The sequence below is a fragment of the Sminthopsis crassicaudata genome, chromosome 2 (assembly GCF_048593235.1).
Source record: "Sminthopsis crassicaudata isolate SCR6 chromosome 2, ASM4859323v1, whole genome shotgun sequence".
Lineage (NCBI taxonomy): Eukaryota > Metazoa > Chordata > Mammalia > Dasyuromorphia > Dasyuridae > Sminthopsis > Sminthopsis crassicaudata.
In genome coordinates this window covers 362,078,381-362,103,465 of record NC_133618.1, presented here as the reverse complement: position 1 = coordinate 362,103,465, position 25,085 = coordinate 362,078,381, and the positions used below count along the sequence as shown (strand labels likewise).

Below are 25,085 nucleotides of genomic sequence, written 5' to 3'. Positions count from 1 at the left end.
TTTTTTTTTAAAGTGACTTCCCCAGGGTCACACATCCAAGGCAGGTATCAACTCCAGTCTTCCTGACTACAGGTCCAGGCATCTCCACATTGCCACCCAGCAGCCTATGGGCAAAGACTATGCCACTGGATTGGAGTTAGAGAAAGTGGGTTTGAATCCCAAGCGTGGCTGGTTCTTACCTATAGGAACTTGGATAGATTTCTCTACTCTCTTGGGTCAGTTGTTTGTTATCTCTGAAGTGAAGGGATGATTTGAGAACCCTTTCAGGTTTCCAATGAAATAAATATTTTAGTTGTACTTCCAAAATTTTCCAGGTTTTTAAAATTTACTTTTCTTAAATAAAAAAAATTCCCAAAAATATTATTTTCTGTAAGACAGTAAATAAGTATCTGAAACTAGCTAAAGTAGGTGATTGGGAGAAAGACCAGATTATGATTATTCTGTAAACCATTTTCTATATAGCTTTAAACTTTATTCTATGTACATAGGGGAGGGAAAAGTACAGGTGAGGTGAAGTTCAACAAGGGAGTGACAAGAATGGAAGTCATATTTTGAGAAGATTATTTATTTCAGTGAGAATATAAAAGATTATAAAAGAACAGGATGGAGGTGAGAGAACTTGCTGAAGGGTAATGTGGCTGTGGGCTTGGAAATGCAGAACCTGATGTGACATACAATAGGAAGAATCAGCAAAAGTTGATGGCTATTTAAGGAGAAGTAGAAACAAGATTTTTGAGGTTTTGAACCTAATGGCAGATATGATAGTATAACTTCCTGAAATAAGAAGCTAGGAGAAACTAGTTTGGAGAAGGTATAGAACAGTTACTGTTTATACTGTTGATTGGAACAGCTAGTAGTTTTTCTTAATTCATACAATAAGTTATTGGCTACCTCAGTGTACAATGCTAATTTGTTGTCAGAATAAAGAAAACCATTTCCAACATTTAAATATTTTATAATTAAAAAGAAGAGAAAGCTAAAATGCTCTAATAGATGAAAAAAAGAAAAGCTTAAATTTGGGGTGTAATTATTTTCAATAGTATTGAGTATAAGAAATAGTGATATTTGGCAGCAAATTTCTCCATCTACTACTCTTGCTTTTATCTGAAACTTTGGAGAATTAAAAGTGAGCAGAAACTAATTTATTTTTCTTAAGAAATTTTATCATTGGAGGGTTTTAAGAAAGGCAAGATTTTAACTCTTCTAATGCCTGAGTAAGCTATTTTATACTGTCAGTTCATCAGAAAACTTAAATTTTTTTCCTCTGTAGAAATTATTGAAAATGAAAACTTCATGTAATAAGTATCTGATAATTACAGCCAACAACCATGAGCACTAACTTATGAAAAAAGAGATTTTAGTAGGTGGTAGTAAAAGTTGTCTTTGGTAAATATTAATGTAATGACAGTTACTAGTAGTCAAATTATATTATTTGTAGGTATGAACTCTTTTGTATTCTTTAAATTCTTTGTCGACATCTCTTAGTTTTTTTCTCAGTGATGCTACATTTTTTGTATGATTGATAAATCTGTTCTGCTTTTATATCTCTCTCGCTATCCTTTGCTTTTAACATTTCATAGCTAATGAATATGTCCAGCAGATGGGAAATGGAGCCCTAAGAAGTAATAAATTCAGAGTAATTACAAATTTCTGAATTTGAAGGGAGAGGAATTTTTTCATTCACTTAATATCTCAGAATTTTTGAAGAGTCCAATTTGTAAGTTATAAATAAGAATTTCATAATTGATCATCATTAGAGTAGTGTCTACAGTGATCCTCTGGTTCTGCTCATTTCATGCTACTTCAATTCACATAGGTCTTTATAGGTTTTCTTGTAACTATCCCCCTCATCATTTCTTGTAGCGTTACTATAGTATTCCTTCACAATCATATATCACAGTTTGTTCAGCCCTTTCACCCAATTGATAGAACCTCCTCCATTTCCAGTTCTTATTACGAAAAGAACTCCTATAAATATTTTTCTCCATATAAGTCCTTTTCTTTTTTCCTTGATTTTTTTTTTTGGGGGGGGGAGATACAGACCTAGTAGTATTGTTGGATCAGAAGGTATGCAGTTTTATAGTTCTTTAGGCAGAACTCCAGATTGTTTTCTAGAAGAGTTAGAGCAGTTTACAACTTTTCCAATAATCCCAATTTTTTTCATTATCTCCTCCAGCATTTGTTATTTTCCTTTTCTGTCATTATACCTAAGATATGAGGTAATATCTCATGTTTTTTTTTAAACTTTTATTTTTAGAAATATTTATTTTAAACTTAAATGCAAAATAGGGAATTTAAATATGAAATAAGAAAAAACAACCAAAAAAACCCCATTGTCATGTACATAGCCAAACATAAGAGAGGATTCCGTATAAAGTAATAAATTTCCATTTAAAGAAAACCTGTATAATAAATGTTACAAATTATTTTCATAGTTGTCCAGCTTTTTTTTTTTTTTTTTTTTTTGCTTTCTTCTAGATTTTCTTTTATTCTCTGTGCACCTTTTACTTAATTTTTCCCCTCTTCCTTCCCCCTCCTCCCAAGAAGGCTGCAGTTAGATGTGTATTTATATATGTGTGTAAACATATTGATATCTGTAAACACAAATATGTATATGTATATACGTACATAAATATATATACATATATATATAAACACTATTCAATGCTTGTCATCTTATCATTTATTTCTCTTTAATAGCGTAAGTCTAAAGTCTTTCCATATTTTCAATAAGCTCACCATTTTTTAGACCACAGACATATTCCAACTCACTCACATTCTATCTGAGAGATTGTCTATGATAGTTTTTCCCTATTTTATTCTTGGCTGCATAGGTTTTGTTTATACAAGAAAATTTTTATTTAAAATAATCAAAATTATCCATTTTATACATCAACAATATGTATGTATTTTTTGAGAATTGATACTACTGAATCTGCTTGTTTATATATTTTTTCTCCTGGTTTCTTTGAAGTTTGTTTGAATACTTTTTGTTCTTACTTGAACTTTGATATTATTTTTTCTAATACAGTAAAATAAATTTTAAAATAATTTAATTAGGGTGGCTTTACCCTTGATGGAAATCCCAAGTTTTTTGCTCTACAAAATATAGTATTCTAAGTGGTAAGACCATTCAGATTTATCAATCTAGTATCTTCTAGGTGTTATATAATTCTTATTATAGCTTCATATTATTTCAGTTGGTTTTTTTTTCTTTCCCCTTTATGTTTCCAATGTTTTCTCATTAACTTGTGAGTTTTGAAATTTGTCTATGATGTTTCTGTAAGTTTTCCTTCTTGGAATGTCTTATTGGTAGTGATTGGTGAATTTTTTCTATTTCTGCTTTGCTTTCTTATTGTAGAATTTCAGGACAGTTTTCTTTGATAACTTTTTTGAAATATTGTTTCAAGCTTTTTTTAAATCTTAATTTCCAACTATCCCTATATTACTTCTCCATCTGTTCTCTTAATTAGCTCTTTTGAGATGTTTTCCGTTCTTTTGATTTTGTTTTATTATTTGTGTTTTAGAACATCATTAACTTCCCTTTGTCCAATTTTAGTTTTCAGGGAATTATTTACTTAACTTTTTGGTTCTCTATTTCTAGTTGGTTGACTTTCTTTTCATAATTTTCTTGCATTGTTCTTTATTTTTTCTATTTTTTCCTCAATATTTCTTATTTGATTTTTAAAGTCCTTTTAAAGTTCTTCTAAGAAACCTTTTTTTAAATTAAATATTTTTATTTTCAAATAAATATGTATGAATATTTTTTGACATTCACCCATGTAAAACCTTGTGCTCCAAATTTTTTTCCTCTCTTCTCCATTCCTCCCCACTCCTCCAGGATGGTAAGTAATCCAATATATGTGAAACGTGTGTAATTCTTATATACATATTTCCACAAATATCATGCACAAGAAAGATCAGATCAAAAAGGGAAAAAATTAGAAAGAAAACAAAATGCAAGCAAAATAACAAAAAGAGTGAAAATGCTATGTAGTAACCCACACTCAGTTCCTACTGTCTTCTCTCTGGGTGCAAATGGCTTTCTTCATCACAAGATCATTGGAAATGGCCTGTACCATCTCACTGTTGAAGAGAATCCATCAGAATTGATCATCGTTTAATCTTGTTGCTACTGTGTACAATAATCTCCTGGTTCTGCTCATTTCACTTAGCATCAGTTCATGTAAGACTCTCCAGGCCTCTCTGAAATCATCCTGCTGATCATTTCTTATAGAACAATATTTTGTTACCTTTATATATCATAACTTGTTTAGCCATTCTCCAACTGATGAGCATCTACTGAATTTCGAATTTCTTGCCACTACAAAAAAAATTGCCAGAAACATTTTTGCACATGTGGGTTCTTTTCCCTTCTTTATGATTTCTTTGGGATATAAGCCCAGTAGAAATACTGCTGGATGAAAGAGTATGCATAGTTTGATAGCCCTTTGGGCATAGTTCCAAATTGCTCTCTAGAATGGTTTAATTAGTTCACAATTCCACCAAAAATGTATTAGCGTCCCAGTTTTCCTACATCTTCTCCTACATTCGTCATTATCTTTTTCTGTCATCTTAGCCAATCTGAGAAGTGTATACTGGTGCCTCAGAGTTTGTCTTAATTTGCATTTCTTTGATCAATAATGATTTAGAGTATTTTTTCATTTGACTAGAAATAGTTATAATTTCTTCATCTGAAAATTGTCTGTTCATATCCTTTGACCATTTATCAATTGGAGAATGGCTTGAATAAATAAATCTTTTTGTGCTTGGGACCATTTGATGTTTCTCATTGAAAAGGGAGTGCTTTTTTTCTTCCATTATCTTTCTCTGAATATGAATCCTGGTTTTCCCTGTCTCCATCGTCATTAATCTTCTCCTTTGCTTCCTCATTTTTATTTTTGGCAGCTATCAGTGTAATCAAGTTCTAGTCCTGAGGTATGGGGAATTACATCCCAAGCCTCTGGTTCTCCTTAACGTTTTTTTCAGAGGTCTGTCCTGGGGCTCAACTTGTCCTGACTCTCTACTCCTAAGCCTGGGCTAGAGCTCTCAGTCAATGCTGTTGTGCACATGATCTTCTTACCTCTGTGATCTCTCTAATGGCTGCAGACTGCAGTTGTTCTTTATTCCTGGAATTAAAACCAGACTGCTCACCTGCAAGTGCCCACAGCCAGGAGGGTCCCTGTCCCTTTACCACTGCTATCCCCTGGTATGTGCTGGCTCTTGTACCTTGCAGTGATAACCCATCCTGAGACAAGTCTAATTAGCAGAGTTAATTATCCCTTGATAATCGAAGATCCTTAAGTCTGAGATCTTACACAGTCTGAGAGATGAAAGTTTGTAAGTCTGAGGCCACCTCTCATCCCCAACTGCCCACAGAGCCAATTGTGTTTGTTGATTCTGCTTAGTTGGCCTGGAGGTCTTTGCACTTAGGCCAAATCATTGCCCCTGGAGGTCAGGTGTTTACTGGGATCTTCTCAGGTTGTCTTTGAGAACATGTGTTTTACCCCCAATTTTTTTTTTTTTAAAATTTCTGATGCTCTTTATTCCCTATGAAGAAATGCTCAGTCTTTCTGTGGAGGAAATTGAGAGCCAGAAGTTTATGACCTATTTTGCCATCTTCCTCAGGATTGCATTTCTCTAATAAGTGGTGATTTAGACCATTTTTTCATATGATTATAGACAGCTATTTTTCTTCAGAAAAAAATTTTTCATATCCTTTGGTCATGTATAAATTGGGGAAGGGCTCTTTTATTTTTATAAATTTGCTTTAGTTTAAGACTTTTATTAGAAACTTGCTGTAAATTTTTCATGTTACTTTCTAGAAAAATATAGTTTCTCTGATTATCTCTTTTAATTAGAGATCATGATTGCTACCCCTGCTTTTTTTCTTTTTCCTCAGCTGAAGTATTAATAGATTCTACTCCCTTATTTTACTTTTTATTTTAACTCTGTATATGTCTTTCTGTTTCAAACATATTTCCTGTAAACAGTACATTGTTGGATTCTGGTTTCTAATTTTTTGTGCTTTCTGCTTTTATTTTATGGTTGAGTTCATCTAATTCACATTCATAATTATAATTACTACTTGTATTTTTCCCTCGAACCTGTTTTCTTCTGTTTATCCTACTGTCTTTTTACCCTGTCTTTCCTAAAAAGGTCTGTTTTGGTTTTGATCACTGCCTTCTTTAGTTTAGCCTTCCTATTATTGCAGTCTGTTCCTTTCCCCTTATTTATTTCCTTCATATACCAGTATCTTCATAAGATAGATGATAGATTACTATAAACTTTATTCTTGTGCATCTCTTGTATATAATTTTCTCCATTCTTTTTTTCCCTTTCTCTTCTCCAGTGTGTCGTCCTTTCTCATTGCAAAAAAAAATTTTTTTTTTGAGATTATCTCAACATAATCAGCTTACCTCCATTTACTACCTCTGTCCACATATAGCTCTAATACTAATAGTTTTTAGGAGTTACATATATCATCTTTCTATGTAGGAATGTAAGCAATTTAGCCTATTGCATCCTTTACAGTTTCTTTTTCATGTTTACCTTGTTATGCTTCTCTTGACTCTTATGTTTGAATGTGAATTTTTCTATTCAGCTCTGGTCTTGGCATCAGGAATACTTGAAAGTTCTCCATTTTATTAATTGTCCACTTTTGCTCTTGGATTTTGTACTCGGTTTTACTAGATAGAATTTCCTTGATTGTAATCCTGACTCCTTTGCTTTCTTCTCCCCCTTTAATATAAAAGTTGTTAAATCATATATAATCCTGACTAGCTTCATAATATTTGAATGGTTTCTTTGTGACTGCTTGCGATATTTTCTTTTTAACCTGGGAGTTCTCAAATTTGGCTATAATATTTCTGGAGTTGTCATTTTGGGATATTAAGTTATTAGTGGATACTTTTGATGTCTATTTTACCCTCTGGATCTAAGATATCAGGGGAGTTTACCTTGATAATTTCTCGATTTTTCTCTGGTCATGGCTTTTAAGTAGTTCAGTAATTTTTGAATTGTTTCTCCTTAATCCATTTTCCAGGTCTCATTGTTTTTTCTAGTGAAATATTTAACATTTTCTTCTATTTTTTTTTTCATTTTTTGACTTGGGTTTTATTGGTTTTTGATATCTTGTAGAGTTATTAGCATCTACTTGCTGAATTCTAATTTTTTTTAAAAAGTTTTTTATTTACTATTTTCCCCCAGTTAAATTCAAAACAGTTTTTTACATTTATTTTTAAGATTTTTGAATTCTAGTTCCTTTCCTTGAAAAGTCAAGTTGTGAAAGAAAACAGATCTCACACCCTAATGAAAATAAAAACCCTCAAGAAAATTAAGGTAAAAATAAGAAGAGAACAGAGAGTAATAGAAAATGCTTTGATCTATATTCAGACTCAATCAGTTCCTTTTCTGGTTATGGATAGGATTTTTCATCATAAGTCCTTCAGAGTAGATGTGGATGTTAAATATTGAGAATAACAAAGTCATTTACAGCTTGTCATCCCAGACCATTGCTATTACTTTGTATACAGTATATTTCATGTTATTCATGGAAGACTTTCCAAGTCTTTTTTCTTTTTCCTAAGAGCATTCTGCTTATCATTTTTGAAAGAACAATAATAATCTATCAGAAAAACTTGCTTTGAATTTTTTTACAATTACTATTGCTATGAATAATAATTTTAAGACATTTTCTTCATTGAGCATTGATATTATTTTTTCCATTTGATCACTCATCCTTTTTTAATAGATTGTTTTCTTCAGTGAATTTTTATGTCTCTTTTACAATTTGGTTAATTGTTTTTTTCAATGTTATTTTCTTTTTTGTGCCTCTTTTACCACGATGTTAATGTTACTTTCCTTTTCATAATTTTCTTGCACCACTTTCATTTCTTTGCATCCCCTTTTCCCAATAACTGGGTTTTTAATACTTAGCTTTTTTTCCCCTGGATATTATATGTTGAATTTTTCCTTAAATTCTATTGCTTTTGTTACAAATACCTAAATTCTTTCAGTTCACTAAATATCCATTTTTCTCCTTTTAGGATTATAGTTAAATGTGTTGGGTAATAACTCCCTTGGTCATAACTCCATTTCTTTTTGCTTTATGAAAAATAGTGTTCACAGGCCTATAGTAACACAGTAGCTATTAGGTTTTGGTTTTGTGTAATCTTGTTGTACCTCCATGATATTTAAGATTTTCTATTTCTTGTTGCTTCCAATAGTTTCTCCTTAATCTGGGTGCTTTCATATTTAGTTATATATTTTCTCTCTATTATTTTTTTCCAATTATATGTAGAAATAGTTTTCACCAAGACATTTTGGTAAGATTTGGTGTTCCAAAATTTTTCTCCCTTCCTCTTTTACCTCCCCATTACAGCAAGCAATCTGATATAGATTATACATGTATAATACTTTTAAACCTATTTCCATATTTGTCATGTTGTATAAGATAAATCAGATCAGAAGGGGAAAAAAAACCATGAGAAAGAAAAAGCAAATAAACAAAAAGATGGAAACACTGTGCTTTGATTCACATTTAATCTCCACAGTTCTCTCTCTGGATGTGGATGGTATTTTTCATCCAAAGTCTATTGGATCACTGCATTGCTAAGAAGAGCTAAAGTTGTCACAGTTGATCATCACATAATCTTGCTGTTAGCATGTATGTACATTGTTTTTTTCTTGGTTCTGCTTGCTTCAGTTCATGCAAGTCTTTCCAGGCCTCTCTGAAATCATCCTGCTGATTGTTTTTTTATAGAACAATAATATTCCATTACATTCATATATCTAACTTATTCAGCCATTCTCCAAGTAATAATGGGCATCCACTCTTATTTCCAGTTCCTTGCCACTACAAAAAGAGTAGCTACAAATATTTTTGTGGGTCCTTTCTCTTTTTTATAATCTCTTTGGGTTACAGACCCAGTAGAGAAATGGCTGGATCAAAGTTTGATAGCATTTTGGTCATAGTTCCAAATTGCTCAGGAACAGTTTGTTTCTTTTTTTTAAAAAAGTATTTGTCAAGAAAAAATTTAGTATTCATTTTTACAAGATAGTAAGTTCAGGATTTTTATTCCCTCCCTTCTCCTCTCCCGAAGATGGTAGGCAGTTTGATATAGCTTATACATGTGTTATCATGCAACATATATTTCCATTTTAGTCCCAGTTGTTAAAGAAACACATTAAAAGAAAAAAAAAGAAAGATTAAAGTGTATTAAATATTCTTTGATTTGTATTTATCTTTTGCTTCTTTCTGTATTTCCTGTGTTGACCATAATGGCACATAATAAATCTTTAATAAATACTAAGCCCACCTATCCTGCTCTTCTTTTTTCCTTCTTCTCCTCTATCAGTCTGTCTTTGTGTATGGAGATCATATAGCATGTTGACCCATGATACTTCATTTTACCAATATCTGATATTTATACTTGGGTCTGAAAAGTTTTTTTTTTTCCTTTTTCTGAGGCTGGGGTTAAGTGACTTGTCCAGGGTCACACAGCTAGAGGTCTGAAAAGTTTTAAACTAAATTATTTTTCAACGAAAAAATTGTGTAGTTTATTGTTTTCTCTAAATTGCATATGACCTTTTGCACATACAGCATCTTTTATTTATTATTTAGACATTTAAACTTATCCAAAATAAATTAATAAAATAATCATGGTTTAAGTCAGATAAGTTTATTCGCTGCATTTTATCTGTAAGTCATTGCATTAGATTCAGTATAAGGGGGCATACAGAATTACACAAGCTGTGCTTTCAAAGACCTTAAACTGTAAAAGGGCAGACAGAAACATATAACTCATTTAGGACAATTTGTGTTAAATGTTTTTAAAGGAAAATATGAGAAGATAAAGATTTGGGATGGATTGTTAGGAATAAAGCAGAAGACTAAATTGGAAAGGAAGATAATAAAGATATATTTAGAGAAGGGGTCTTGGTTCAATAACATTTTGGACTAAACATAAGGGGATGGCTATTGATTAAAAAGCAAAGACATGGGTGAAAGGGTTAGTTATATGTGAAAAGCAAGGTCAAGAAAGATAAACTAAAGATACAGAAAAACTTTGAGAGTTTGAAGGAAGGGCATTCCAAACATTTACTATTCCAAAAGAGAAAAGGGCAAGATAGTACCAGTAGTAGGACATAAAACTTGAGCATAGAAAAAATTTATAATAGGGGTAATTGTGTCATTGACTCTAGTGAGTATTAATAACCTAGCAGGTACTTTGACAATAGAATTACTGTGAATTTCCCCAATGTCAATACAATTAATTTGACTTTATACTTATTTGTAGATTGTGACTTAAATAAATATAAAAATTCAGTAAATCTTTGTTAAATATATAGTTATATAGATAAGGAGGCATTATTTTATTTTTATTCTAGTGATTTAAAAGTAAGACTTTATGTTGGTTAAATAAAATGAATGTCATCAGACAGTGTATAATTATATTCAGTAATTATAATTCTAGAATATGTGATTCAGTTAGAAAAAGAGAGCAAGACAGTCAGTTTTCTGGAAGGAAACTATGGCCTTTTCCTCATGTCACTTCAAAATATGTTGAACTCATGAGTGCATAATTATACATTCTCTTTTCTTTTTTTTTTCTTTTTTATATATTTTTATTAATTTTATAATTATAATTTTTGACAGTATATATGCATGAGTAATTTTTTTTATAACATTATCCCTTGCATTCATTTTTCCAAATTTTCCCCTCCCTCCCTCCCCTAGATGATAGGCAATCCCATATATTTCACATGTGTTACAGTATAACCTAGATATAATATATGTGTGTAAATCCAATTTTCTTGTTGCACGTTAAGTATTGGATTCCGAAGGTATAAGTAACCTGGGTAGATAGACAGTAGGGCTAACAGTTTACATTCAATTCCCAGTGTTCTTTCTCTGGATGTAGTTGTTTCTGTCCATCATTGATCAACTGGAAGTGAGTTGGATCTTCTTTATGTTGAAGATATGCACTTCCATCAGACATTCTCTTTTCTTATAGTAACTGGTTTACCATAAAAACTTCACAGCAAGCTTTATAAAACTGAGTAGAATTTCAATGATATGGAAAAATTGGAAGTTTAACCAAAACCTTGAACATGTATTTCAGGTGGAGAATTCCAAGGATAATGAAGAAGATCTCCAAAGAGAAATTGCTGGAAGGCGATCTCGACGAAGGTTTAGAAAAATTAACCATAAAGGAGAAAGACAGATTATCACTGACAGTGTAGATCCCAACAGCTGTCTTACTGTAAGTACACTTAAAATCATCAATGTATTCTGATTTTAATTTTTGTAGGATATCAGTGTCTTTTGTTAATGATAGAAAGACCTAAAGATTGTAGGCATAAATCTTAATGTTGCCCATATTTCCCTATTCTCCAAAAAACCATCACTTGCTTCTTCCATCTCTGTTAACAAAAGTTCTATATTTGTTCTGATCTTTGTATCTAAACTCTTTGAAGTACCATCTATAATCAGTGCTTTCACTTTCTTTCCTCTCATTCTTTTCTTAATTTCTTACGGTTTAGCTTGTTAATTTGTCATTCCATCGAAACTTTTCTCTCCAAAGATATTGATGACATTCTAATTGCCAGATTCAGTGAACTTTTCTTGGTCCTCATTCTCTCTAGCTTCCTTTGCCTTTGATACTGCTGATCAAAAAGTGTTTATTAAGCATTATATGCCCAAAACTCTGGTATAGGTACAAAACAGAAATGTGTTTTAAGAAGATATATTTTGTTAGGGCATATAATATATTCACCAATTAATTAAAGTACAGGATGTTTGCACAAATATATTGTGATTTGGGAGATGGAACACTAAAAAATGGAGAATCAAATGAAGGAGTAGGACTTGAATTGATCCTTGAGGAAATCTTGGAGTTCCAGTGGAAATGAAGGTAAGGGAAAATATTCTAGACTTGAGGGAATAGGTTGTGCAAAGATAAAGAGGTGGAAGTCACTGACTCTGAGGAAGAGGGAACTGCTTTTTAGTCTCGGTATTATTTTCTAATAGGGAACTTGATATCCATTATCATTTAATATTGACGTGATAGTTTGTGAAATATCACCATCTTATTTATTTATATTATGTTCAAAGTATCAAAATTAAATCCCTGAAGGATTGTCAGCATCTTTCCTAGACTATAACTATCTTCCAAATGAATGGGTAGTATAATTTAGGTATATATCCATATTTTATAGGGAATATTTTTATTCAACAAGCATTTATATCATTTCATTTAATAAATTGTTTATCCTTTTTGTATTTTAATATCTTAAGGTTGATTGATAAGATTGAATATGCCTAATTTTTAACAAACTTATCAAAAATAAATTAATTACTTATCTTGAAATTTTAATTACATTATATCATTACATTCATCGAAAATGATAGTGACCTGGGCTCAAAATTGAGAAAGAACTGAATGGACTGTATTGCATTTGGGAAATTGTACTTTCATTGATTCTGGTCTATCTGATACCAAAAAATCTGTCTCAACCAGTATTTTTCTAGTTATGAATGGTAATTCAGAGCACTACTAGGGACCAGGTCCTTCTCTGACATTTTTTTGTGTGACTTTGGATAAGTCACTGTTTAACGTCTTATTGCTTGAGACTTTCTCTAGGATAATAAGAGCAATGGCTGAACTTCATTTATTGAAGCTTTATCATCTGGGTGGTCTTATACTGGTGAAATCTCACTTTTGTTCAAGTTCTGGAGGGAAAGTTGGTATCTTCCTTGCTTCCTTTTATTTTTCCCAGACTCTCCCTTTTTACTTCTGTCATTTGGTAATCTCTTGCCCCTATGTCCTCTCCCTCCCTTGGATTGGAGAGGATGGAACATAGACACTGGTAGACTTTTCCAAGATCATCTACTATTTAAGGATGGAATCCAGGGAACTATCCCCACATGAGTACTTTTCTGGACTTCATCATCTTTAGGATCTTACTATTTTGCAAAATGAAATCAACTGAAAAATTCACATTCTCAGGACCTTCTACCTGATTGGAGAACAGGGGAAGATGGACATATGGGAGCTCTTCACTGATCTTCCACATTTTCAGTCGGACGCTTAGGATATTCTTATCATTGCCTACTCAACTATTGAAACTCATAATTTTACAAGATTAAATCCAATCAGAAAGCCGTACCTCATTTATTTCCTACCCTGGCTATATGACTATAGCCTTTTCCCCATTCCTTTCTATAATATATCTGAGAAGAAGTCATCCAGTCTCTATTAATGCCAGACTTTGACTTTGCAATATTTACTCATTGCTTATGATTCTGTCATCTCTTAGGAGATCATTAAAAAGAGAATGAGGAAATACAGTTACATGATTGGTAGTTTTCAGAAGTGAGGAGATTGGCTAAGGGACATATCTATCAACAACTAGTATTTTGTAAGCAGTATTCTGGGGCTTTCCACTAAGCATAAGACTTTGTCATCAGTATCTTGGGGGCATTCCAAAGGCTGTAAAAATATCATGATAAAGTAACAAGGAATCTCATGTGTGGTTTTTCAAACATGGTCTTCCCATAGGACTGAAGGATTTGGGAGGGAGAGGTAGTGCTAATAAAGCAGATTCCTAGTACAAGTTAATATGAATCCTTATTGCAAATCTAATACCATATAATTCTATCTTACAAATCAATCAGTAATTAATATGTGTTGGATTAACTATTATAATGTATAACATTAGCTAAATCTAACTTGAGTATTTACTTAATTCAGTGATACAATCACTGATTGTGTAAATACTGACTAAATTGAGTAGGGGTATCAAACTTATTTTCATGGGGAGGAGGAAATGAGGAGAAAGAGGTAATAGTTGTAAAAATGAAAGTAACAAGACTTGGAGCTAGATATTTGAAGTGAGAATTGAGGAATCAAATTTGATACCAAATTTGTGAATAGAAGAATGGTATTTCTTTTGACAGAAATACAGAACTTGGAAAGAGGCATAGGTTTTAGAGGAAAAATTTATGAATTTGGTTGTGGACATGTTGAATTTGATATGCTTATGGGATATAAAATTGGAAATATTTCATAGACAGTTGATATAGAACTGGAACTCAAGAGAAACAGGTATAAATCTGGATATGTAGATTTGGGAGTCATTAATATAGAGAAAATTATTGAGCCCATGGGAGTTATTGAAGTCATTTCAAGAGAAGGGAGCTCTAAGATAGAGCCATGACTTGTACCAATAGTTAGTGGGCATGATGGGGACAGATTGAGCAAAGGAGATCCAAGAGAGAGCAGTGCCATAACAACCTAAAGAATAGGTGATGTTCAGATTGCCAGAGATTTACTGGCGTTTAGCTGGAATTAGGGGAATGTTGGAAAACCATGTTTCTATGAATGCCGCAACATAGATGGAACATGAAAAGAAGTCTTGAAGTGAAATTTGTTAATCAGTAGAATGGGTATTCCCTATGATACCATGGTATGGGATGATGATGAGAGAAGAACTTGTAGTATCAGGGATAGGGAATTGGGGAGTGGATTTCCTTTAAAAATCTGGTTATTTGCTATGTCCGGGTTCAAAAAAGTATGAAATGAAGATTTCCTAACCATAGTAAATAGCTTCCTATTGGGTTTCTTACCTTTAAGAATTCTGAGTGCTAGTGTGCACCAGATTATCTTTCAAGTAATAGAAGATTCTGCTTATTAGTAGCTTTTTCTTAGATAAGGCTTTGTTATCAAGAGGTCTAGTATTTGGATTTTTGATCTTAGGGTTGGATTTATGATAAGAGGCTCTGGTCCTAGAAATGAGAGATCTGATGCCTTGAGTTCTGTGGTATGGTATTAACATTGCCTATTTTATTTGGTCTTGGGTTTTTTTGCCTTTTAAGGTTGTCCTTATTTACATTATTTAATCTTGTACATTCTTTTAAATCTAGTTTTTATTCAGCTTCATCAAATGCATTTTCTCATATTGTTCTGAATTCTTCATATTCATTATTCCAGGGTTAATTGGCTCACCAAGGGTCACTCAGGTGGTAAGTGTCTGAAGTCTCATTTGAACTTAGGAAGAAGAATTTTTCTGACTTCAGGCCTGATAGCTGCCTTTCTATATCAGTAGTAGCATTATTTATAGTAAGAAAAAGCTGGAAAAATGTTTCCCATCATTAGGCACATATTTTCCCCACTTTTTCTTATCACAGATAATGCTATATTCAGTAAGACTTAATAAACACTTAATAAGGATACTGCTATATAGGAGTTTTCATTCCACAAAAGATTATAAATAAATAAATTCATATAAGAGACTTTTAGAAAAGAGAAAACATTGAAAACTGAAGGGAATCAAAGGTTTTACTTAGGAAATATCACAAAAAAGAATTAATTTTATGTGTGCACACAAACTGTTTTAGAAATACACAGTACTCAGCAGGGATACAAGTATGGATAGGAAATAGGGAGGGTAGTTAAGAGAGAGGAATGAATATCAAGGAGGAAATGATCACATAAGGAGGCATGGTAAAGAGAAGAAAAGTAAAGACTTAGATTCTAAGAACATGTCCATGAATATGGTAGAATGTTATTGTGATGTAAGAAATAATAAGAGATGGTTTCAACTGCTTCTAGTATATAAATTATAAAGTTGAAAAGTACCTAGAAAACAGTTTATTTTAAGTTATTGTAAGTAACACAATAAATTGAAAGACATAAGAACTCATATCTATGCACTTGACCAGTCTTATAAGGAAGCATATTTCTCCCAATAGAGAAATGGTAGTTGTGTAAGTTGTAGAAAAGGAATATATTTTGAACTTAGTCATTCATTGTGTGAATTTGTTGTGCTTTGATTCTGCACAATGTTTCAAAAGATAATTTTTCTTCTTTCAATTAAAAAGGATCAAGTTAGTGGGTGAGGGAAGAGTGTTGCCAAAAAAGGAAGGCCATTGAAATATTTTTTAAAATGCACAGAAGGCCACAGAAGGAAGCACAAGGAGAACAGTTTTGAAAGTAGAATTCATTATATGTTTAAAAAAAAGTCACAATGATTTCATATAGAATCATCTTTTTGTGTTCTACATATATGGAAATACTCTATTTTTGGTGAAAGTTCAGAATTTTAAAAGTCCAAGGTAATTTTTTGATTAGTTTGAGTAGAGTGGTTGTTGAGAGCCTGCTTATAAGAGGTTGAGGATTGGCAAATGAGGAAATAGAAATAAAGAATGTAGATGACTTGTTTTAGAAAAAAAATTTGTGAAAGAAAGTACAGATGTAACGAGGGGATGGCAGGGTTCATTGAAAGTTTTTTTTTTTTTTAATGCATGTTTTTATTGGCAGCAGAGAAAGCAGTAGAAATGGAAAGAGAACTGAAAGAAAAGCATGCTGGACAAAGGATCACATTTCTAGAAGAACCTAGGAGATGGGATCAAGGGCACAAATAGAAAAGTGTTGGTCATAGCAGGGAGAGGACTACTTCATCTTTTTGGCTCAAAGGAAGAGAAAATATTAAATGAATTTTTAGTATGGAAAAAGAAATATAAAGTAGTACATAACAAGTGGCCTGGATATTCTTAGATAAGCCTGAAATTAAGGGTTCTTTGTAGAGAGAGAGGGAAAAATGGGGATGATTTGGGGGCACTAGTTTCAATTAACCACTTATCAAGATTCTGTTATGTGCCAAAGACTGTGCTAGGCACTGAGTTTATAGTGACCAGATGAAGTAGTCTTAGTCCTCAAAGAGCTTATATTTTATTTGAGTGAAACAGCATATATTTACACATCAGTAAATAAAACATATACATACTAATTTTGGAGGAAGGAAGGGAATGCATAGGTTAGTTAATAAAGGACAACTTAATGAAATGGGATTCCAGAGGAAGCATTGGCATTGTAAAAGTAAGATGATGACACTGGAAGAATGGACTGACATGGGTGGATAGAAGAAAGCTAGGAAAGTAGTGGTCATGGAGGAGAGTTTATGCCAAAATTACAGTGATTTTGAATAGAGTCACAGGACAATATGACTGCAGCAACACATTAGTTAAGGGGATATTGTTAAGATTATTGGTATTTGAGAAAGGATTGGCAAAACAAATTGAGGAGAATAGAAGGTGGTGCATGACAAGTAGAGCAGGTGACCAGTCTCTATCCTGCTCATTACACAAGGATTTAGTGAAAGTTGTGGGACCTGGCTTATTAAACTGGATAAGGTTTGATTTATGATAAGATTTATATTTATGATCAATCAGATCAATTGTGGAAAGGTTTAAAAGAAGTTGCTGATAGAAAAATTATCTTTGCATCAAGCTTTTCTATTTAAAGTGTCTTTTCCAAGATATATAACAAGAAACCAATGTAAACTTATAAAACAATAGCCATTTGCTAATTGTTAAATGATAAGCAGTTCTTAGGGAAAGAAATCCTAGTTATTTATAGCCATATGAAAAAAATTCTAAATCATTAAAATTAAGAGCTCTACAATTCTGAGATTCCACCTCATGCCTGTCATATTAGCAGTTGACAAAAAGGGAAAATGGCAAATATTGGAGGGTCTCTGGAAAAATGGCACATTTATATACAGTAGGTGGACTTGTGAATTGGTATAGCCATTGAGTAATGATGATTATGATAACAACAGTGATGGTATAGTAACCATCTTGTATATATTGTTTTAAGATTTACAAAATGTTTTACAAATATCTCATTTTATCGTTATAACAACTCTGGGAGGTAGGTCCTAATATTATACTCATTTTACAAATGAGAAAACTGAGGCAGACACGTTTAATGACTCGTCACACATCCATTAAATTCCTGAGACAGGATTTGAATACCTCTTCTTGATTCTAGCAAAGTCATGAATGATTTTAGTAAAAGGGGGAGGGAAGGATTCAAAAATAGAGGAAAAGTGTAGAGTTCAATTGGTTAATTTTGTTTTGATGTAGTTTCTTTTTGGTATTTCTCTTGAGATTTCTGAAGAAATATTGAGGAAATTACTATAACTAGTAGTCTAGCTCTGTTTGGGTATTCACAAAATAAAAACTTGGAAGAAAGTCTACATAGCATTTTGGATGATTTGAGGAGAAATTAAATAAATTGACATCTCTTACAGGTACTGACCTCAATATAAAGATCTCAATTCTATGGAACTTAGGAGTTAGAATTTATGATATAATTCCTTTATCTGTTTTTAGCTTTATAAGAAAAGAAAGTATTTTTTAAAATTAAATAAAGGCTCTGTTGTGTTTTTCCATAGATTTTTTTTGTTGTTGTTGTTGCCTTAACTCTGTCCATCCTCAATCTCATTAAAACTCTTCCTCATAAATATGATATTTAAAGCCAACTGACACAATGACTGAGTATGCCTTACCATATACCATCACACTTCATTTGTATGGCATGACATTTTTATTTTTAAATAATTATTTTGTTAAACATAAATTTTGGTTGATAAGAACTGATAAAGACATTTTATACAACTTCAGAGCTTGAATTGAAGAAATTTTAATTTTGGAATACATTCTTTTATCATGTTTTTCTTTTTACCATGTTTTGGTTAAAGGAATGAAACATTTGAGGTACTCATCCTCAGCCAGATCAATTTTTCCATAGATTTCACCAGGATTCCGCTGCAAGTCACCATAATTTAGATATAGAAATTAAAACTAGCAGTTTGTCAGAAATTTTGTTTTTTCAAATTGTATATATCAGACGGCACTGATATATTTGACTTTTATACTACATACTAAAGAAAGGTATCATTTGAGATTAGAAGTCTGTTTTGAATGAGCAGTCTTTGACAGGATAAAAAAATTTGAAAACATGCCTCTTAATTTATAAATTTTACAAAAGAAGGATTAAAAAAAAGGCCTGGTTATTAAGAACATTTTTTACTTCATTTTTCTAGAAACGAAGCCTAGATTCATACATAATTTATCAGTGTCCAATTGACATATCTTTGTGAACGATGACCCTTTCTTAGCTAACACAATATTTGAGGGAAAAAATGGTTATGCAGCTGCAATGATTGTAGGGAAAATTGAATCTGTGCTGTCTTTATTATTCCTTCAGTTTTACTTGATCTAATTTTAGAAGCTTACATCACCTTAGTTGTCATGATGGCTTCTCTTAACTGCCTACTTTGGCTTACTTTCTCTTCCTCCCTCATTATCTTTTCTCTATACCTCCCTAAGGATAAATCATATTTTTATACTACATCTGGGTCCTACTGATCCTTTTCACTGAATTTTTCTATAGCAGTTTAGTGATCATTTAGCAGTCATGGGAACTAATGAATTAAAGTATATAGATTAGAGACTGGGAAAAAACTAAGGGTAGCTTGTGGCCTTTCCTTAATAGGCTCAAGAAGTTTGGGAGAAAATTAACTTTTGGGCCAAATGTTACAAAGGATTATCACTCAGGATTCATTTTAATGTTTCTGCTTAAAATCAAAGAGTTGGAACCAGATCACAATAATACTCATCAAAGAGCATTGAACTAGGTTATATATAGGTGGTATTACATCTTTTACCATTGCTTGTTACAGTCATTGTTTGATTGTTAACTTTTCAAAAGGTTTTAAGTGACCTACTGGTATAAGTGAACAGTACAATTTTTCCAGATTTTTGTTTAAAACCTAAACTCTTAAAAACTAGAGGAAAAAACATCCTTTTATTTTTTGGACTTTGGCTAGCAAATTCAGCACACAAAACCCCACAACAAGCCCAAAACAACTTATACCTTTTTATTTTATTTTTTATTTTCTCTTCCTACTTCATTTGGCATCTATTACCCATTAGTGTAGGGTGATACTGTTAGATTAAAAAACCAAACCAAAACAGTATATGCATTTCTAAGACAGATACAAAAACCCACTTGCCTCTCTTATTGAACTGTTTTGTTGTTCGGTTATGTCAGACTGTTTTGTTACCCTATTAGGAGGTTTTCGTGGCTAAGATACTAGTGTAATTTGCCATTTTGTTCTCTAGTTCATTTTATAAAAAGGAAACTGATTTGCCAGGAATCACACAATTACTAAGTATCTGAGGCTGAATTTGAACTCAGGTTTTCCTTACTACAGGCTTGGGACTCTTATCCACTGAACCACCTGGCTATGCAAGGAACTCAATGATACTAGCAAATATTCTCTCGAACAGTACCCTGTCCACTTTGCGTGACTTCAGATATATTTAGAAACAAGTAGTTTTTATACACAAATGCATACTGAGTAATAGAATTATTATTAGGTATAGAATTGAGTCATTAATTATGATGATTTTATTAGAGGGCAGTGGGATGATCATTTACTCATGCTAGAAATACAAAGATAACAGTAAAACATGCCTGCCCTCAGAGTCCTTGTGATTTAACTATGGAATGCAATGTGTATATAAATAGCTGTTTATACAAAATAGATACAAGATAGTTTGGAAGGAAGACACTAGGAGTTAATGGAAAGTGGAGTCAGGAATGGCTTCTTGGAGAAGGTGGTCTTTGACTTGATCCTTAAAGGAAATTCCACAAGGCAGAGATGAGGAGCAAGTTTACTATAGGCATGGAAAACCAGTGTTAAGCCTCGGAGATAATAAGATGAGTAGTTTGGCTAGAGAATGTGAAATGGATTGGCAATGTGTAATACAACTTGAGTTTTTAGTGCCATATTCATAAGTTCTTATTTGATCTTCAAGAAACTGGGGAATCCTGGAAGTTTTGGGCAGGAATGTGGCATGGTCAAACTTGCACATTAGGAAATTTGTTTTGGCAGCTGTATGAAGAATGGGTTTAAGTTGGGAGAGATGAAGCAAGGAAACCAATTTGGAGGATACAGCAATAGTCCAGTTGAGAAGTGATAAAGACTTGAACTAGGTTAGTGACTTTGGGTCTGGAAAGAAGGGGAAAGATAAGAGATTTTTTTGGAGACAGAAAAAAAGAGTTTACATCTGATTGAGTATGTGCAGTGAAAGGGAGTGGGAAATAAAGTGCATCAACTGGGACCCTTTGGTTAAAGTAGAAAAGTTGAGAAAAGGAGTGAGTTTGTAAATTCTATTTTGGACATAAGTTCTGTTAGATTTGAAATGCCTGAAGAACATATGTGAAATTGTATATATAGGTAATTGATAATGTGGGATTGGGCTGAATATATTAGAATTATTTGTATTTTGGTGGTATTTAAACCCATTTTAGATATCACCCAGAAAGAATATAGAGAGAGTAAATGGGGCCAAGAAGAGAGCCTTGGGAATATACTCACAATTAAAGAGTCTCATTTGGATAATGAGTCAGCAAAGGAGACCTAGAAGGAACTGGGTAGAGCTAAGAAAGGGGAGCATCAGATGAGAATATATAGGAGGAAGAGTGAATATTAGTGTCATGCTGCAGAAAAGTTAAGGATGAGAATTGAGGAAAGACCATTAAATTTAGTAATTAAAATATCTTTGGTGACTTTACTAAGAAGCACTTTTAACTGAGAATTACTCAGATTGGAAGTCAAATTGCAAAAAAAAAAAAAAAAGAAAAAAAAATGAAGAGTGAATGAAAAAGCAGCCTTTCCTAGGAATTTGACAGAGAAATGAAAAAGAAAGAATACAATGAATAGAGGCCTCATCTGAGTATCAGAAGACTTTCTGAAGACTGAGAAGAGCTAGGGTGCGTTTGTAGACTTTAGGAAAAGATTTCTTAGTAGGAGAAATTGCAGATTAGAGCAAAGAAAAGGGAACGTGTGAAGAGAATGAGGAGAGATGCATTTGACTTTGCTTTTTGTGTGATGATGAATATATCACTGAGCTTTTTTGAGCCCCATTGTATACATCTGTAAGATGAAGATTAAAATATCTGTAGTATCTATTGTGGAGATGGAATAAGATATGAAAAAGTGCTTTGTGAACTTTAAAGTGTTATGTACCATTAAGAATATTAAATTTTTTCAGTTAATACTTTTTTTGGGAGGAATAATAATAACTAATAATCATAATGGTAACCTTGATGCCTTTCATTATTAGATGCCTTCTGACTTGGTTGTAAATAACTTTATCTTTCCAAGGCTCATTTCATCTGCAAAATGAGGTTATATAAAATGACTCCTGAGATTCCTTATTAATTCAAATTTAGGATTCTGTATTCTACTCAGATTGTCCTGTGATTGTATCTTCCCTGTGATTTTTCTCCAATGAAGCAGTTTGAAATCTATCCATGGGTGTCTGATTCTTAGCACATTCTCTTTCCTTTACTGCCATTCTGGTATCATTGTTGTAGAAGTGGGAAAGGGCTATAAAAGACTGAGGTCAGTTTTAAATTTTACTTTCATAGATTGTTGTGACCAAAAAAAGAAAAAATTATTACAAGGTGGTCAACTTGCTTGTGATAATTATCTAGACAATCTCAGTCTTTTAGTGGAGCTATATTTGAAGCCTTAGTAAGAATAAAATAATAACAAATTATGTTCATTATAGTTTGTGTTAAATGTTTTATAGTTCTTTGAATACTGACATCAATATTTCTGTGATGTATTAGTTCCATGGCAATATTCTAGGAATATCAAGGTTTATAACAACCTGTTTTCCAGTCATCTCCAATAAACAAGTTATTGTAAATACAATAGACGTTTAAGAAAATCCCTGGTTATAAAATTCTTTCATGACATATAGAAATCTAAAAGCTTAATTCTAGTTCATTGCCAATATTTTAATTTCCCTTTTTAGAAACTTTTTTTTAGTTATCTAGTCTCTTTAAAATAAAAGCATATATATTAGAAATATAGGTTTAAGAATAAGAGAAGAAAAAGGAATTAGAATAGGTAGTGAGGTAACCAAATTATCACTTTTTGCAAATAATATGATGATATACTTAGAGAATTCTAGAGAATCAACTAAAAAACTACTAGAAATAATTCATAACTCTGGCAAAGTTGCAGGATACAAAATAAATTCACTTAAATCATCAGTGTTTCTATATGTTACAACAAAGTCCAGCAGGAAGAGATATAAGGATAAATTCCATTTAAAATTACTGTAGATAATATAAGATATTTGGGAGTCTATTTGTCAAGAAAAAGTCAGGAACTATACACTCACAATTACAAAACACTTTCTATACAAATGAAGTCAGATCTAGTTAATTGGAAAAATACCAAGGGCTTATGGATAGGCTGAGCTAATATAATAAAAATGACAATTCTACCTAAATAAATTTACTTTTTTGGTGCATACCAATCAAATTCCCAATGAATTATTTTGCAAAGCTAGAAAAAAATAATAATTTTTATTCTTATAATAATATTTCATTTTGAAGAACAAAAGGTCAAGAATTTCAAGGGAATTAATGAAAAAAAAATACAAATGAAAGTGGCCTAACCTGCACCAGATCTAAAACTATATTATAAAGCAGTGGTCATCAAAGCCATGATGGTACTGGCTAAGAAACAGAGTATTGCTTGAAATAGAGTATATCAGTAGAATAGGTTAAATCCACATGACACAATACTCAATGACTATAGTAATCTAGTGTTTGATAAACCCAAACACTTCAGCTTCTGGGATTAAAAACTCACTATTTAACAAAAACTTCTGAGAAAATTGGAAACTAGTATGGCAGAAACTAAGTCCATCTAGCACCCTATACCCAAACCTAACACCCTATGCCAAGATAAGGTCAAAATGCGTTCATGATTTAGACATAAAAAGTGATACTATAAGCAAATTAGGAGAACAAAGGATATTCTTCCTCTCAGATCTGTAGAGATGGAAAGAATTTGTGGCCAAAGAAGAACTAGAGTAAATCATGGAAAGCAAAATGGAGAGTTTTGATTATATTTATTTAGTTAAAAAGTTGTTATGCGAAGAAAACCATGGCAAATGAGATTAGAAGGAAAGCAAAGCAGTAAATTGGAAAACATATTTTACATACAAAGGTTCTGCTAAAAGACTCATCTCTAAAATATAGAGAATTGATTCAAATTTATAAGAACACAAGTCATTCTCCAATTGTTAAATGGTGAAAGGACAATTTTCAGATGAGGAAATTAAAAATATTTCCAGTCATATGAAAAAATGTATCTAACTGTAGGATCTAAAACTATATTGTAAAGCAGTGGTCATCAAAACATTTGGTATTGGCTAAGAAATAGACTAGTTGATCAGTAGAATAGTTTAGGTTCACAGGACAAAATAGTCAATAACTATAGCAATTTAGTGTTTGACAAACCCAAAGACCCCATCTTTTGGGATAAGAATTCATTATTTGACAAAAACTGCTGGGAAAATTGGAAATTAGTATGGCAGAAACTAGCCATTGACTCACACTTAACACCGTACGCCAAGATAAGATCAAAATGGGTTCATGATCTAGGCATAAAGAATGAGATTTTAAATAAATTAGAAGAACATAGGATAGTTTACCTCTCAGATCTGTGGAGGAGGAAGGAATTTGTGACCAAAGAAGAACTAGAAATCATTATTGATCATATTTTGATCATATCAAGTTAAAAAGCTTTTGTACAAACAAAACTAATTCAGACAAGATTAGAAGGGAAGCAATAAACTAGGAAAAAACATCTTTACAGTTCGGATAAAGGCCTCATTTCCAAAATATATAGAGAATTGACTTTAATTTATAAGAAATCAAGCCATTATCCAATTGATAAATGGTCAAAGGATATGAACAATTCTCAGACGAAGAAATTTAAACTATTTCTACCCATATGAAAAGGTATTCCAAATCACTATTAATCAGAGAAATGTAGGTGAAGACAACTCTGAGATACCATTACATACCTTTCAGATTTGCTAAGATGATAGAAAAAGATAATGATGAATGTTGGAGGGGATGTGGGAAAACTGGGATACTGATACATTGTTGGTGGAGTTGTGAACTGATTCAACCATTCTGGAGAGCAATTTAAAACTATGCCCAAAGGGCTATACAATTCTGCATATCCTTTGATCCAGCAGTGTTTCTATTGGGTTTACATCCTAAAGAGATCATAAAGGAGGGAAAGGGATCCACATGTGCAAAAATATTTGCTTCTACAAACATTTTTTGTTTTGTAGTGACAAGAAATTGGAAACTGAGTGGATGCCCATCAGTTGGAGAATGGCTGAATAA

The 25,085-nt window shown here is 32.2% G+C and overlaps 1 protein-coding gene across 12 annotated transcripts in view; it reads left to right on the top strand.

Annotated features, from left to right (window-relative positions):
* The window catches only part of RAPGEF6 (Rap guanine nucleotide exchange factor 6), a 235,132-nt gene that overhangs the window by 78,009 nt on the left and 132,038 nt on the right, over positions 1-25,085 (top strand). For all 12 annotated transcript variants that reach the window (XM_074290952.1, XM_074290954.1, XM_074290947.1 and 9 more), the window contains exon 6: positions 11,127-11,267. In XM_074290952.1, coding sequence (XP_074147053.1) covers positions 11,127-11,267 — 141 coding nt within the window. The remainder of the gene's footprint in view (positions 1-11,126; positions 11,268-25,085) is intronic.